Below are 16,912 nucleotides of genomic sequence, written 5' to 3' on the forward strand. Positions count from 1 at the left end.
GCTACAATTGCAAGAAAATTACGAGATGAGCTTGATATTGCAAAGGAAGAATTGCTTAAAGCAAGAGATTTAATAAAGCAGTTGAATCAAAAAGCAAGAAGTCCTATTTATCTATTCGAACAATCCAAGTATTTAGCTGTAAAGACCAATGAAACAAAATTAAAAGATGAAGCAAGATATACAAAGTTACAAGTAGAGAATTTGTTAAAAAAGAACAAGTTCTTGCTAAAAGAAATACAAAATCTTCAAGAAAAGAAAGATAAAAATAAGAGTGATCTTGAAATAGATTTGGAAAAAAAACAAAGACAAGTTGATGATTATAAAAAGATTTGTGAAAAATTATTGAACGAGAATGCATCACTGCAAAATAAGCATAAAAGTTTAATAAGTCAATTATTATTTCAGAAAAAACATTATTTTAAATGAAGATTAAATTAGGAAATGATAATAATATGGTTAGCTTATATTTTCAACATTTTCATTTTTTGTTTTTATTCATAAACCTGTATAAATTTGATAGACAAATTTATCTGAATAAATTAAAATACATAAAATGTATAAACTTTTATTTTCATTAATTGTTATAATTATTTACACCCCTTAGTTTGTTCTTGATCGTTCTAGTCTTGATCGGGTTCAGTAAAGTTGGCAATCAGTGTTAAATACATTTTTTATGCTGGGATATTTGAAAAAGATAAACAAAGAGTAGCAGCCAATTCTAGGAATAGTAACAGTTGGTGATGACTGTCGAGCGGTAAACATGAGTATCGCATATAATTGTTTTTGTATCGCAAACGGTTTTCTTTATCCTTGTGAGGGTCGATCGCCTAGAAGTTTTGAAGCATATGAACGAATGCATGTACGATCCGGAAACATTATTTGTAAAACACTTGCTTGAATCTAGAATCATCGACGTTATCGAGAGTTCTGTTTTGTAGTTTAAATTGACGGTTAATAAAGTTGACACTTCCGTCCGCAATTCTTTTCCAACTATTCTTACAGAAAGTGAATTGTGCATCAAGTTTTATAACATCATCTTGGTCTTGAAATATGGAGAAAAAAATAGATTCATTTACCGAGAGTACCGAAGAACAGTATGATCAATTGAATTTTGAAATATTTGATGAACATACAGTAGAAGTTGAGAGCATCGAAGTGGAAGACCACGAAAATCATACTGTTCAATCTGAAAATCAAATTGTAGAAGGTGAGAGTGAATCTGAATATCCAAAATTGGAATTTGAAAATAGCGAAACAGAAGATTCCATATTGGACGTTGAAAATAGTAAATTGGAAGATCAGTTATTAGCAGATGAAAGTATGGAATTGGATGATCAAATAGTAGAAGTAGAAAATATTGATTACAGCGAAAATGATGTATTTTACAATAAATCTCCAACAACTACAATGTCTGAAGTTGTTCTGGCATATGAACTAGAAAATGCACAATGTTCTTCAGCGATTGAAAACAATAGTCTTTATGAACCCAAAGGCTTAACGAAACTTTTATCTATAAGATTAGATAAACCAATTTCCCATCATTATGATAAAGTGTCACTTCGTGATGAGTGAGTTTGAAAGATTTTTCTTTTTGTTTTTTTTACAAATTTTTTTATACCTTCTATATTACAGGATTAACAAAGTTATGGATAAACAAAAAGAACTTTCAAGAAATGTAGAACTTGCAAAAGAAATTGTAACAAGTTTTTCCATGCAAGCTGTTTCTAATGTAATAAATGAAACTAATATTAACTTTTTAGTTTCTGGTAAGATTATTTATCATATATCTAATATTACATATAATACAGAAGTTAATATATATTTTAGCTACGTTACTGTTACAAAAAGTATTAACAATGTTAGAAAAACAAGAACTACAACTGCTTGATTTACAGCAATCAATAGAGCATCTGCCTCCGCTTGAAGTTTTAGCAGATTATGTATGCAAAAAAAATGATTTGCATTTGTAAGTTTTATAAATCATGAAAATCACTAATTTAATGCTTTTTCATTTTGTAATTTATCTTTTGCTAGAAACTCTGATAATGAAAAAAATACAGATAATTTAAAACGATTTTATGTAAAAAATGAGGTAAGTTTCAGTCTTCAAATGTTTTATTTCTCTATAATTTATATAAATATGAATTCTTACTTATTCAAAAATTTTTTGGTAGGAGAAATTAAAAAAGCGCATTGTTAACTTGGAAAAAAAACAGAAAACCCACGATGATAAACTAAAAGAAAAAAACAAAATAATCATCCGTCTTAAAAAAAAAATTTTTATTATGAGGTAATTTTGATCATGAGTGATAAAAACACAATTTATCAAAAGATCTATATAACAATTCTTTTTTTAAAACTATAGAAAACAGTTGAAAATAGCCGCTTTTCCTCCAGATGAAAGTAATAATTTATCGTCTACGCAGGTTTGAATATCATTTTATTTGTATAAGATGACAGAATAATTACTTATAGTTTTATATTTTCCCTTTAGATGCAAAAGGTGAAGGAATTAGTAAATATCACCAATTCGCTAGTGAATAGCATTAGCAAGAAATCAAATTACAATCCATTTTTTAAACAAATGTTAGAAAAGAAAGACAACAAAATTTATGAGTTGAATGGCACAATTGAAAATTGTAATAAAGTGAGTGGTAAATTAATGAGTTAGCAAGTGATCTGAAAATTATATTTCAAGCATATATATATATGTATTTTTTTATAGAAATTAAAACAGGCCCTTCAAAGAGAGAAAGAGTTGAAAAAGAAGTGTTTTATACTAAAGAAGAAAAATGAAAACATTTGTAAAAAAAAAGATGTAGAAATTTTCAATCTAACATCAGCAATCGAGCGGCTAAATAAGAAGCATGACAGATGGATAATGGATCGATTTTATCAAAAATGTCATTCTACCATGTTATTTGAAAAAGTAAGAAAAGTCGAGAGAAAACAGAATGAATTATTGAAGAAAGAGAAGCTAAAAAAAACTTGAAAAAGTATTATTTGTTGGTATTGTATGTTATTGTATTTTAGAATAATAACACGAATTGCTTAAATGTTTTATTCTCATTTATATTTACTCCCAAGTCATATTATTTTATAGTTTGTTTCCCCTACTCTTGTGTAATCTCAATCTACTTAAGACCAGATATACCGTATTATTATTGTAGAAGGTAAAGGTCATCGCTTTCTTGTACATTGTTGTTTTGAAATTTTCACGAGCTGAAAGGTCCTAAATCAGTTGCCTAAAACGAACGATATAATTCAAGTGCGAATTATATATCCCAATCAATCTCGTTTCTTGTCATGGATACCAAAAAAAAATTTTCGTGGGCCAAAAACGGCTTCTCTAAGTGTCCGTTCCCAGTAGCGAAATTCAAAACATCCAAGTTTTTGCCGATTAAGGAAGAGCACGCAGCCTTATGCCTTCAATGTAATCAAATTCTTCACAACACCGTCGACGATCGTCTTCAAAGTCATAGGTAATTTTCACATTTTTGTTGGCATAATTTTCATGAATAAATAAAACGTTTAATTGTTAGAAAACGATGCATCTGGGTTCCAAAAAAAGTCGATAAAGCCACCAACACTTCCTTAAAAGCCGAACCAGCAAAGATTAAGCAAAGAAGTACATCAGTTCCGAGACGAGTTTCTATCGCAAGTTCAACTGCTCAAAAAGAGCACTTTGCCAATCATAAATTCAAAAAAGAGGCTACTTATTCAGAACGCATAGAACAGTTAAGGCAACTTGTAGCTCAACTTAATGATGAGATGAAAGAGCTACTGGTAGTCGAGCAGTCCGTGGCCCAATCAACTCCATGCCGAAATATCAACATTCAGCCTATCATCGAAGCCACTAACATTAATCAAACTCCTATATCTCTAGGTGAGTACATCGTAATAGAGGCCAATTTTTTTTTAATTGCTTCCAATTTGCATTTGTTTCAATTACAGTGTGCCGAGAATTGAATAATACCATTAATGACATAAACAACAATCAAGTCTCTGTCTCTTCAGCCACTAAAGAAATGAAAATTCCAACTTTGCAGGAACGCAAATCTCGCCTTGAAGCAGCTCAAAGCTGCTCTTTAGCATCGTCAGTCATTGAAGATCTCGAAGTCTCGAAATTGAATCGAAATCGCGATAGCAGTTTGCGACGTCTCGTTATGGAATTTGAAGATTCAAAAGCTATCAATGAACAATCGAAGGAAAAGAACGATAACCTTGTTAAAAAACAATACGATAATTACGAAAAAGTAGTAGCATTACTGGAACAACGTAAAAGTGCCAAATGTAATTTGGCACGACGAGGACGTTTAGTTAAAGAAGCAACTTCTGAACAGTAATTTTTTTACTCGATTTTTCTTCAATAGATATTTATTTTATACAATAAGTAAAAAGTCTCTGAAAATTATCTTGTTATTTGTATCAACAAATTTATATATTGATACTCTGTCAACCAATTTAGTTATAGCTTTTTCTATTTAAAATAATTGAATAATATAAAATTTTAAAAATATAAAATGAGTCATTTACTTGCAGTACACTTTATTGAATCTTGTCTTTGAGAGGGAAAATTTTCTTTTAGGATTTATCGGCATTAAAGGTAGCGTATATCGTTTGATTACATTCAATTATGAATTTCTTACAAAAAGTGTAATTATTTGAACAAATTGATTACATTATAATATTAAAAAAAACCTTGTCTACACCAAAGCAGAGGTCTATGATTGTGATTCGGTCAACAAAGGTTAACATCGATTAAATTTAACGCTACATACAATGAACAATCAATGAAACATTTTTTAGTTATAAGAATCATATTGGTTCTGTAAACATACTAAAGAATCAAATTCTTTCAGTCATTTTACTAATAGTTGCTTTCTTTGCATAAGAGCATTGCAATAGGCAATGGCTTGTTCTCTCGATTCGCATTTATTATCCAAATAAGTTGATGAATCCGTAATGAATTCATCCTGGTTACGGCTCATTGGAGTTGTAATAAATTCTTGCACCGCTTGACGTGGATGATTGTATTCAAATTTAGGATCGTTGGATTTTATGATATTCGCCAACGTTTCATCGTCGAGGTACTTTAAAATTTTTTCCACTACGTGAGTTGATACTCGATTGTTAAATAAGCCCGCAAGAACGGTTTCGGCCTTTCTCATTTCTCTTCTCCTTGCTAAGCCTTTACCATACTGCGTTATTAGACGTTTACCAAAATTAGGATAAATCTGATCGATTGAGTCGAGAGAGCTTTTGAAAAGGGGCGTATCGAGCACTTGTTCGACGTACATTGAATTCTTGAACATGAGATCGTAAAAGCTGCAGAAAAAGTTAATCTTCGCAGATTTCATTTTTTCGAGTTCCTCGCGTAGTTGTTGGATCAAGTCTTCAGTCAATTCGGGATGACATCCGGTATTAGCATTGTAGAAGTCATTGATTTGATCGCTGAGAGGAAAGTTGGCAATCTTAAGCTTTTGGATGTACCGGTAAAAATAATAGGCGATACTCTCACTTTCGTAAAGAGGAAACGAACAACACGTCTCACCGGCATTATCTCGAATATTGGCATCGGCAAAGTAATCCATGAAAATGGATGCGGCAGTGTGATTCAACTCCCAGGCAGCGAGCAGTAGAGCCGATCTTCCATTCTTGTCTCGCATATCTATATCGCAACCATTCATAAGTACGGCTCTTAGCATTCCATTCAAGGCAAGTCGAGGATCAATCGGAGATTCAGAAGTTGATTTAGGCTGTTTGAGTCGCATGTGATCGTCGAGAGCGACTAAGTGAATCACGCTCATGCCGTTGGACGTCACTCGAGACGGATCAGCTCCACCACGTATCAGATGGAGAATGGTTTTCTCTTGACGGTGCACTGTAGCCATGTGCAAAGGAGTCCTAGATCCGTAATCTTTTTCAATAGCGTTCACATCGGCTCCACTGTCGACAAGAAGCTCGATGAGATTGTCGTGACCGTTGTTCACGGCCAAGTGTAACGGAGTCGGTCCGTACAAACTCTTGGCGTTAACGTCGGCGCCGTGTTCGATGAGTAGCTTAACCATGTCCTCTTTCATTAATTGATGCTCGTCAAGATCCATCACATGATGCAACAGTGTCATACCGCGATCGTCCTTATGGTTTACATCGAGTCCGCGTTCGACCAAAAGCTTCAAAACATCGTAGCGTTGAGAATTGAACATTTTTGATACAGCATTGGCATACTTGTCGCGTTTTTTAGTCATATCACGAGACCCGTAATTGGTTCGGAATAGAAAAAATGCGGGTGTTTCATCATTATAATTACAAGCGTTAACGTCGCTATCGCAATTCAGGAGAAGATCTACAATTCTCAGAAGCTCAATTTGGTCGATTATCCGAAAAAACTTCTCGCATTGAATTGGTGTGTTCGACTCGGTGTCGGGTCTCGAGGCGTTATCCACGTGCTGGGCATACTTATTTACCTTGTGTTCGGGCTGAAAGCAAGCCAAATGCAACGGTGTTTCATTCTGTGCATCGCGTGCATTAACATCAGCTTTTTGCTTGACCAAATATTCGATCAAGGGCTTCTGGCTGTTTCCATTGACACTAAGAGCTGAAACGACAAAAATAAATTGTTATGTATTGTAATTATATTTCAACTATCTAAATTAGTACACTTAAATTTGAATTTTCACCTTTAATTGCAAAGTGTAGAGGAGTATATCCAGCATATTGGTTTGCGTTGATTTTAACAGCATGATTTATGTCTACGCTGTGTCCAACAAAATTTTTTACAGCTTTTAAATGATTTCTCAAGCAGGCTATATGAAAATGTGAGAATCCATTCCCATCTACAGGATTTTTAAAATTCTTTTCGTGTACATCAAGAAGTAAGCCAATGGCTGTTTCATTATTTTTTTTGTAAGCCAAATGCAAAGCTGTCATGTGGTCAGCATTTTTTACAGTTACATCAGCTTTGTGACTAAGAAGAAGTTTTATAGTTTCAAAACTGTTGAATAAAACAGCAAAATGCAAAGCTGTATACCCAGCCCACATCGCTGCATTCAAATCTACTTGTTCATTGATATTAATACCTTCTTTCATCATATGCTTTATAATATCAGTTTTATTTTTGATGCAAGCAACAAAAAAATGAGAAAATTTGTCCTTGGCTTTGATATTTTTCAAATTTGAGCTAAACTTGTTCAATATCAAATCGACAACCTCTGGTTTATTTAATTTTGCTGCCAACATCAGTGGTGTTTCTCCATGTTCATTTTGCTGAGAGATTTCAGCCCCTCTATCCAGCATCATCTGTACCATGTCAATATCCTCTTTGACAGCATAATGCAGCGGTGTATCCACACCAGCTTTCAAGTTTGGCTTGTGAACTCGACAACCCTCGGTAATGAGAATTTTCGCGATTTGTCTGCGTCTTTTTTTGAGAGCAAGGTTTAGCAAGGCATAATCAGTCCACTTTTCATCGATGCTCACACCTTGGTTGAGAGCTATTAATTGACAAACTTGCTTGGCATTGCCATACATAACAGCTTCGGGAAGTGTCATTCCCTTCTGCTGTTGTTGGGCGGGTTGTTGTTGCACTTTAGGCTGTTGCTTATGCAATTGCAGTTGCACTTTTGGCCGTTGCTCGGTGGGTTCTTGATGCTCTTGTGGCGATTGAGATTGCTCAAGATTAGCACCCATTTCGGATGTAAATGGTTTGGCCGATGCCATCCTAATCGAAGATGTTATTAAACAACACACACGCCAATGAAATATGTATATGTGTATGCAAGTTTAATAACTTATCCGCTAACCTGCATCAAGCAATCAAAGCATAATTGGATTAGCATATTACCGGTTGAACGGTTTGATATTGTAACCCACCTTGAGCAGAAAGATGATTACGCGATGCTCCCGAAAATTCTAATAGATGGTTTCAACCGATAAATGAAAAATAAGCTTTTTTTCTCGTATTTCGTTGATTTTTCAAGAATCACGATAAAAGTTTCAGTGGAAGTCTCGAACAAGTAGTCAAATTGTCAAACCAAATGAACAATTGACGGTATCAATCAATTAGAGTTAATTCATCATTTTCCACTTGAAGTAGTCGAGTGTATGTACACTACTGGGATTTACGCGAATGCGAGCTTGAGCGACGGCGGGCTGTGCTCACAATTTACATCCAAGACATATGAATTTTGCACTAACGGACGCGGCTTTGCAACTCGCTCGTTTTATTAATGATGAGACTTTGCTGCAGCGGGCAAATTTTCTCTCAGCGAGGTTATAAAGTTGCCTGTGATTGCGATTCTGGCCGACGACGTTCAGGATTTTCATCGTGTGCATTCTGCGTGTAATTTGCGCACGCAATTGTCGTCTGGACACTGGCCTCTCTATTTTAGGCGGGTTATTCAAATTTTTTTTTAACGATTTGATTTTCATTTAACAAAGAAAACAGTAGAATGTAAAAATCCAAATAATTAAAGTAATTCTCGTGAATACATTTTTATTCTAACTGAATTCATCAGTTTTCATTTTTTGAAATATAATTAAATACTTCAAGTACGCATTAAATTATGTTCATAAAAAAACATGTAATATTCTCGATAAATTAATGCACAGTGACGTAAAGAAAATATTACATTGATTATCCAAATAATATTTCAATTTTCTAAACACGAAATTGAGACGAAGTTCAGTGACTTGGGTTAATCAAAGTCATACTCATTACTCACAAACAGTGATTCGTTTGTAGAGATTACTGATGGCAGCCCTCGCGAATATTACGTGTGAAACGCCGGACCCGTTTGTAAACATAAACAAAGTTGTTCTCCCTTTGCTCCGCATCGTGAAATTTTCGATACTTTTCCATAATCCACGGGGGTCACTTGCTGTTGATCAGGCTTGGGATAAAGTACGTACAACCATTTTGAATGCTTTGCTTATAAGTAAGTTTCAATTTTATTTTAATTATCTTATTATTTCGTTCTAGAACTAACCCAAAAAGTCTACATCAACTGTCAAGTTTGCGTAGTAGTTCATTGGTTTAAACAGTTTAATTGTGTCCATTGGTTTTTTTTTTGTACATAATAACACAAAAAAATGACTCATCATTCTGAAGATTTGGTACTGCATACAAAATGTTTCACACCTCGCGAGCATCAGGTGGAATTATTATGTTCCGCAATGGAGCGGAATATAATAATTTGTTTAGGTAGAACAACTGAACGAACTTTCATATCCACAAAATTGATACAAGAATTGGGCATTGGTCATAGAAAGAGTTGCAAAGATGGTGCTAAGAGAATTCTTTATCTCCTTGAAAACGACCAAAGTAGCCATCAAAAAGCTGAGTACATTAATCAAGTTACTGATTTTGGTGCAATGGCCTATGATCCTAAAGTTGACTTCAAAACATTTACAGCTAAAGAATTTCAAGTCCTGTGTGTAACAATTCAGGTTTGTAATGATCTAATTGAAAAGAAAGAATTAGATCTTAAGGATATTCAAATAATAATTATTCACCAGTGTCACCGTTTTGATGCAACTGAACAGTTGGGTGACATTTTATCACATTTAAAAAAATTAGATAATCCAATCAAAGTAATAGGATTTGCTGCCCCATTATACAATTTGACTGAAGTACCAGGCCAATTGAGTTTTCAAATTGAAAGAATTGAATCATTCTTACAATGTCAAATAGAAACGGCTAGTGATTTATTATCTATCATTAGATATAGCCCAAAACCAAATGAATATATATTAGTTCATAAAGTAGTAGGTAAATCGTATCAAGAAACAGAGTTACGTAAATGTATTGAATCTACAATGTCATTCTTAGAAGATCACAGATATGATCTTTCAGAAATTTATGATAATGAGTTTGCAGAGGAACGTGAAAAAATGCCTAATCCTGTGGAAAAACCAAAAGATATTTTGGAATATTTTGTAAATATTTTAGATAATTTAGGAATATGGTGTGCAGATAAAGCAGCTTTTGTATTACTTTTAATGATTGAGAAGCTCAAAGTCAGAACTCCATACGATAGGCATTATCTTATTTTCAGTCTTCTATCGACTACATTTGTAAAGATAAGAAAATTATGTGACATGTATTTTCACAATTTAACTGAAGTAGAAAAAATTTATCGATTTTCAACACCCAAGGTTCTAAGAATGTTAGAAGTGATCAAAGTTTTTAATCCCCCTAAAAGATTACTTGCATTATCAATAAATAATTCAGAAGAAGCTCAATCAAAGTCAGACAATCCAACTGAAGTTCAACAAGAAGTAAAATCTTCAAATAATCAGAGTAAAGGACAATCTCCTAGAAGTCAACAAAGAAGATCGAGGTTTCGTCCACCAAGATCGAACACTGACCCCAATGGAATTTGTGGATTATTATTTGTTGAAAATGCATTAACGGCTAAAGTATTACATTACTTATTATTGGAATTAAGTAAGAATGAAGATGATTTAAAATTTTTGAAGCCACTTTTTACATGTGAAAATAATAGTGAAGAGCATGATTCTACAAAAGAGATAGAAATGATGCACAGAAAGCAAGAAGAAGTGTTGAAAAAATTCCGCATGCGTGATTGCAATTTACTGATATGTACTTCAATTCTAGAAGAAGGCATTGACATTCCAAAATGTAACCTTGTGCTAAGGTTTGACTTTCCAAAAAATTACAAATCATATGCCCTATGTAAAAGCAGAGCCAGGACAGCAGAAGCATTACATATTCTACTTATATCTGAGGCTAATTCTGATGCTTGTATCACAAAAGTGGCTGATTTCCATTATATTGAAAAAATTTTACTATCCAAGTGTTCAGGCTTACGCCTGAACTTGCAGCATGAAGCAGAAGCTAATGGTTACGACTTGATATTTCCTTCGTATGAACCAAAAGAAGGACTAGGTCGATCAGTTAGTCTTAATTCTGCCATCTCTTTAGTGAACAGGTAAATGCAATCCTATACATGCATTAGAAAACTTAACATTAACGTAATTTTTTTTTGTTCAGGTACTGCACAAAGCTGCCAAGTGACACTTTCACGAAGCTCACCCCGGAATGGGAAATCAAAGAAGTAACGTTGAATGGCCGAAATATGTACGTTTGCTCCATCCACTTGCCCATCAACTCTCCCCTCAAGTACACCGTCGAGTCGTGGCCGATGCCCACAAGGGCACTGGCTAAACGTGTGGCCGCTCTGCGGATGTGCATACAGCTGCATAAAGAGCAAGAAATCGACGACTTCCTCTCACCAATTAGCAAGGAAACTTTCCGAGCCATGCCAGAATACAATGAGGCACCTCCTTTATCCGAAGACGAGGACACGGATGATTTAGACATTCGTCCCGGTACCACCAAACGTCGACAGTATTACTATAAAAAAATAGCCGATGCTCTGGTGAACTGTAAACCGGAGCCTAACACACCCTGCTACCTCTACCATATAAACATGATACTGAGCTGTCCACTGCCAGAAGAGCAGAATACCCGGGGTAGAAAACTTTACCCCCCCGAGGAGTCGGCCATTGGATTTGGTATTTTAACGAGTAAACCTATACCACCAGTTTGCGCTTTTCCCATCTACACGAGATGTGGCGAGGTGAAAGTCGAATTGCAGCTGATCTCAGATGAAGTTGTGCTAACAAAGTCGCAAATCGATAAAGCCATCGATTTCCTCAACTTCACCTTCAGCAACGTACTGAGGTGAGTAAATCAAAGCGCTCTTTTATTTATTTTGTCTCTTATACATTGTTATTATTTCATTAATTACATCAATGTCTTTGACAAACGGCTGACAATTTGGTAAATTTGCATAAGAAATTAATAAAGCCACCGTCTAGTTCGCTATTCATGGCTTTCTTGATGAAATCATGAAGGAAGTGAACTTTGGTAAAACGTATCCTGCTAGCGTGTTGGTTGAAGGCCTTCTTGTCTGTCAAAACGCCGATGAGTTTACCCGATTGAACTACAGGGCCGCCAATATCTTCCTACACAGTGAAAGTTTTACAATATAGAAGCGCTCTCGAGACTTTATTTTTTCTAGAAACTTACCTGGCTCAATGCCTCTATAATATTGTAATTCGTTGACGTGTCATAAAGCGCCTTTGCGCACAGTAGCATACGATTCGAATCGTCCGGATGACAAACTTGCAGCGAGAGCAGCACATTGATGCGGACCCAGGATCTGAAACCGCTGAGCTTGGTGCTTTTGTCGTGGTGATCGACCCTATCGTGATCCGGCAATTGGACCACTTTGATGCGCGGATCGGCCTGGTTGAGCTTTTTGTCGAGCCTCACAACAGCCAAGTCACCGTCGTAATGGTCCGATGTCAAGGTTTTACTCAAATAGACCGTCTTCACGTTGCGAATAATTCCGTTTTCCTCGTCAAGCGATTGGGTACCTGCAATTACGCGTACTTTACCCCTGTCGAATTCGATCGGTGCCGAGTTGGCAGTTTTGCGGAAACAAGAGGCCGATGTCACGATGAAATTATCGGCTACGATGGCTCCGCTGCATATGTGATTGTAAGCATTTCTTGACGTATCCAGGGCTTGGATCGATACCAAATACTTGTCTCGCACAAAACTGTAAGCTGTTTCAAATTTAGATTAAACGGTATTTTGTCGCTATATACGAATCGATATTGGATCGCACCAACCTCCTAAAAATTGCACGACTCCAATACAAAGAAGTAAAATTAATTTGGCCATCTTTGCTGCGCTGCGAAAGATTATTAGCAATGTCAGTGAGGCTTCATTTATATAGCTTAAAAGTCGTGCAAATGCAATAGTTTAGCGTCATTGTGACAAACTTATCGTTAACAATTTTACCGACGCTCTTGCACGTAAACGATAAAAAATGGTAATTTTTAAAAACTGTCATAAAAAAGTATTTTTCTTGCTATATCTCACTTTAGAAAAAGAAAAAAATTAATATTTTATTGGAAAAATTATTCGATTTCAGCAAGTAACAAATCCAATTGACAAAAATCAATGTTCCCTTTGAAAGCCAATATAGAAATTGTTAATATTGTTCCTCGTCACTTACTCATCGTAAAATTCGAATCATTCATTTTTATCTTACAGATTTCAAAAGTACCTAATGCTGTTCGATCCTGCGTCATCCACAAATTCATACATCATCATACCGGTGAAAAATCACGCCAAGCCCATTTGCATCGATTGGGAATTCATCGATACGGTGATCGCCAACCGCGAGAGTTTGCCCTACCAAATGTCAGACGACAATAGGCGAGATTTCACCTTCGATGCGGCGCGCTACAACGACGCCGTGGTCATGCCTTGGTACCGAAATCAGGACCAACCTCAGTACTTCTACGTCGCCGAGATCTGCCATCATTTGAATCCTAAGAGCCAATTTCCAGGAGAAGATTATAATTCATTTGAAGAGTATTACTTCAAAAAATACGACATCAAGATACAAAACTTGACACAGCCGTTACTCGATGTCGATCACACCTCTGCTAGATTGAATTTTTTGACTCCCAGGTACGTAAAGGCGCTGCTATCTCACAGCGATATATTGTTTGATGTTTATAAATTTTCTTTCTTCTTTCAAAGATACGTCAACCGAAAAGGAGTTGCTTTGCCAACGACCAGTGAGAAGACCAAACTCGCGAAACGCGAAAATCTCGAGCAAAAACAAATCCTCGTTGCCGAGCTTTGCGCCGTTCATCCCTTCCCGGCGTCTTTATGGCGTCAAGCCGTTTGCCTGCCCTGCATTTTGTATCGCGCTAACGCTCTCCTACTGGCTGATCAGTTACGTCGGGAAGTTGCCAAAGCTATCAATCTTGGCCGTGCGACTCTAGATGAGAAATTCAAATGGTCTCCGCTCGACTTTGGATGGAGTTTGGCCGACGTAATAAAAAAAATCAAAGAAGAGTCTAAGGTAAGTTTTTCTCTTTATTCGTTGCTACTTTCGGTACTTTGAATAAGCTTAATTCTCTTTTCAACCTTCATTGCAGAATAAAAACAAGTCTTTCAATGATTCAGTACAAAGTGGAAAAAGTGATAGTTTAGCAGAGAAGAGTATGGAGGAAAAGAAAAAGGAGGTAGAAGGTGGAGAAGTAATCGAAGAGATAACGAGACCTGGTCAATTTGAAATAAGCACGTTTGAAATGGGACAATGTGGAACAGGTTCAAACGATCAGTTAAGTTTGGAAGCTGCTTCTAATACGGATTTAGATGTAGTTTACGCCTCTCCAAATGCGGTCAGTGAAGCTGATTCGAGATCGTACTCCGACTATGACGGTTTGGAAAGCGATGACGCTACATCTGTCTGCTCTAATTTATCGAATCGAACGAATAGCAGATGTTTGGAAATCAATTATACCGAGGAAAATTGCGCCGAAGCCGTCGATTCTAGAGACACGGCCTTCGAGAGAGAAAATAAGAGACTCAAGGCATTGCAGGCCGAAGAGGACAATCATGGATGGCAGTGGGAGATAAAAACCGATGAACAATCATCTGCCCATATAAAAACTCATTTAGAAAATAGAGAGATCAACGAGAAGTTCATTCGCGAAAGAGGAATGATCGTAGATGTGGAAACGCCGGTATTTTTCGAACGCGGGATCAGAAGAATAAGTAACATGATTGAACCAGTCGAAGACGAACAGATCAACAAGGTTATAAAGTTATTAAAAGCTGAGATGGATACTCCGGAAAAATCATTTTGCAACAAAGTTAAACCAGCTGTACCTATGCCAAAAACTCCGCCAAAATACAGGACTTACCACGGATTTACTTTTGATGACCAACCAAATCTGGAAAATCATTCAGGACCTAGCCCGAGTTTGATACTACAAGCTGTGACAATGTCTAATGCCAACGACGGAATCAATCTCGAGCGTCTGGAGACAATTGGTGATTCGTTTCTCAAGTATGCCATTACTAACTATCTGTACTGCACCTATCTTAACATACACGAGGGAAAATTGAGCCACTTACGCTCGAAGCAAGTCAGCAATCTCAATCTCTATCGACTCGGCAAAGCAAAGAATTTCGCCTGTAGCATGATAGCGACAAAATTCGAGCCTCACGACAATTGGCTGCCCCCCTGTTATTATGTACCTAGGGAGCTCGAACAAGCCCTCATCGAGTCTGGCGTACCGTCAACCTTGTGGAACCAGGCCGAGTTTCCTGACCCGAAAGACGGCATTGAAATCGACGCAATATTACGCGGTACTCAGCAAAAGCTCAGCATGATGAAAATTGAACTCTCCGAGAAAAATGCACACGTGAACAATAACGCACGCAACTTTATCCCTTACAATCTGATTACTCAACACAGCATACCCGACAAAAGCATTGCCGACTGCGTGGAAGCCCTCATAGGCGCTTATCTTATTTCTTGCGGACCCAAGGGAGCTCTCATATTCATGACTTATTTAGGAATTCCTGTTCTTCCAACAAGGGAAGTTTTACTTCTTCAGGATGAAGAGCCAACTGATAGACCGATTGGTAGCACCGAGTACGTTAAAGGCAAGACCAAAAAGGGTAAGACAACGTGGTCAAACGTGGTGTACGAAAATTTGCCCCATCCACCGAGTCCGCTGTTGTATAACTCCCCAAATGCTGAGGCAGAATTGGAATTCATGCTGGATGGCTACGATGTGCTAGAACAAAAAATTGGTTACAAATTCAACGATCGAAGTTACTTGTTGCAAGCGTTCACGCATGCCTCGTACTATCGCAATCACTTGACCGACTGCTATCAAAGATTAGAATTTTTGGGTGACGCCATACTTGATTATCTAATTACTCGTCATCTGTACCAAGACAAAAGGTGCCACTCACCGGGAGCCTTGACAGATTTGCGCTCGGCTCTTGTCAATAATACAATTTTCGCCTCGTTGGCAGTACGCTGTGGCTTCCACAAGTATTTTAGACATCTGTCACCCGGACTGAGCGTCGTGATCGAACGATTCGTGGATATACAGGAGAAAAACTGTCACACTATCAGCGAGGAATGTTGCTTCAACAGCGAGGAAGCGGAAGACATCGAAGTGCCCAAAGCTCTCGGTGACGTGTTCGAATCTGTCGCCGGAGCCATATACCTCGACAGCAACATGTCGCTCGACGCTGTCTGGGGTGTTTACTATGAAATCATGAAAGGGGAAATTGATCGGTTTAGCGAGAGTGTGCCAAAGTCACCGATAAGAGAACTACTGGAATTAGAGCCAGAAATTGCTAAATTTAGTAATCCTGAGAAATTGGCTGACGGCAGAAGAGTTCGTGTGACAGTAGAAATCTTTGGCAAAGGTACCTTCAAAGGTATAGGTAGGAATTATAGAATTGCCAAATGTACTGCCGCTAAATGCGCGCTGCAAAAGCTTAAAAATTTAGGTCGTTCATAATTCGTAATAAGTGCGCAACATTCAAAGTAATTATAATTTTTTATTTATTTGTAAATTGGTTATTAATCGTGTTAATCAAGCACACAGTATCTCATGTGTGCCAATATTTTAATTTTTATTATTTAATGTTTGAAAAGGCTTAAAATTAATTTTCTGTATTTGATACAAATGAATGCAAATAGTGATTATGAAGGTGTGCAATTAATAAGAATAATGCTAAATCATACAAAATCAATTAGTATTGATCAAATTAAGTCTTTCATTCTAAAATAAGTTTATATTAGTTATTATTTAGTTTGAATGTATCTCCAAGATGTACATTCATAAATACGGGTGATGAAGAGAATGAAGACTTTTTGTATTTTCTCAATATAAGTTTACTTATTGATGATGTACAAAGACAATAAATCTGTACATTTAAATAGTAATTTTTAAAATAACTTTATTATTCACCTTTAACATAAAGTTTATACCAAATTTTACTCACTCTATGATTATTTTCTTAAGTCTACTTGATCCTTTGTCA

General features: G+C 36.3%; 4 protein-coding genes across 4 annotated transcripts; 2 read left to right on the top strand and 2 right to left on the bottom strand.

The window, feature by feature from the left end:
• The first annotated feature begins 3,158 nt into the window (after window positions 1-3,158).
• LOC106657987 lies at window positions 3,159-4,519 on the top strand. Its single transcript, XM_014379734.2, has 3 exons — window positions 3,159-3,482; window positions 3,543-3,886; window positions 3,955-4,519. The coding sequence occupies exons 1-3, from the start codon at window positions 3,307-3,309 to the stop codon at window positions 4,344-4,346; spliced, it is 912 nt and encodes a 303-aa protein (XP_014235220.1). The 5' UTR covers window positions 3,159-3,306; the 3' UTR covers window positions 4,347-4,519.
• Window positions 4,520-4,531: 12 nt separating this feature from the next.
• Window positions 4,532-8,343, bottom strand: LOC106657986 (serine/threonine-protein phosphatase 6 regulatory ankyrin repeat subunit C-like). Its single transcript, XM_014379733.2, has 3 exons — window positions 7,876-8,343; window positions 6,684-7,805; window positions 4,532-6,601 (listed from the first exon to the last, which is right to left on the bottom strand). Exons 2-3 carry the CDS (start codon window positions 7,720-7,722, stop codon window positions 4,863-4,865), a joined length of 2,778 nt encoding a protein of 925 aa, XP_014235219.1. The 5' UTR covers window positions 7,723-7,805; window positions 7,876-8,343; the 3' UTR covers window positions 4,532-4,862.
• A 451-nt stretch (window positions 8,344-8,794) lies between these two features.
• Window positions 8,795-16,868, top strand: LOC106657968 (endoribonuclease Dcr-1). The gene is made up of 6 exons (XM_014379698.2): window positions 8,795-8,905; window positions 8,984-10,955; window positions 11,018-11,710; window positions 13,094-13,516; window positions 13,589-13,916; window positions 13,993-16,868. The coding sequence occupies exons 2-6, from the start codon at window positions 9,094-9,096 to the stop codon at window positions 16,384-16,386; spliced, it is 5,700 nt and encodes a 1,899-aa protein (XP_014235184.1). The 5' UTR covers window positions 8,795-8,905; window positions 8,984-9,093; the 3' UTR covers window positions 16,387-16,868.
• Window positions 11,741-12,747, bottom strand: LOC111694086 (trypsin zeta-like). The gene is made up of 3 exons (XM_023460853.1): window positions 12,667-12,747; window positions 12,059-12,600; window positions 11,741-11,994 (listed from the first exon to the last, which is right to left on the bottom strand). The coding sequence occupies exons 1-3, from the start codon at window positions 12,716-12,718 to the stop codon at window positions 11,779-11,781; spliced, it is 810 nt and encodes a 269-aa protein (XP_023316621.1). The 5' UTR covers window positions 12,719-12,747; the 3' UTR covers window positions 11,741-11,778.
• Window positions 16,869-16,912: the final 44 nt, after the last annotated feature.

The sequence above is a fragment of the Trichogramma pretiosum genome, unplaced genomic scaffold (assembly GCF_000599845.2).
Source record: "Trichogramma pretiosum strain Unisexual culture from Peru unplaced genomic scaffold, Tpre_2.0 scaffold6, whole genome shotgun sequence".
In the NCBI taxonomy this organism is placed as follows: domain Eukaryota; kingdom Metazoa; phylum Arthropoda; class Insecta; order Hymenoptera; family Trichogrammatidae; genus Trichogramma; species Trichogramma pretiosum.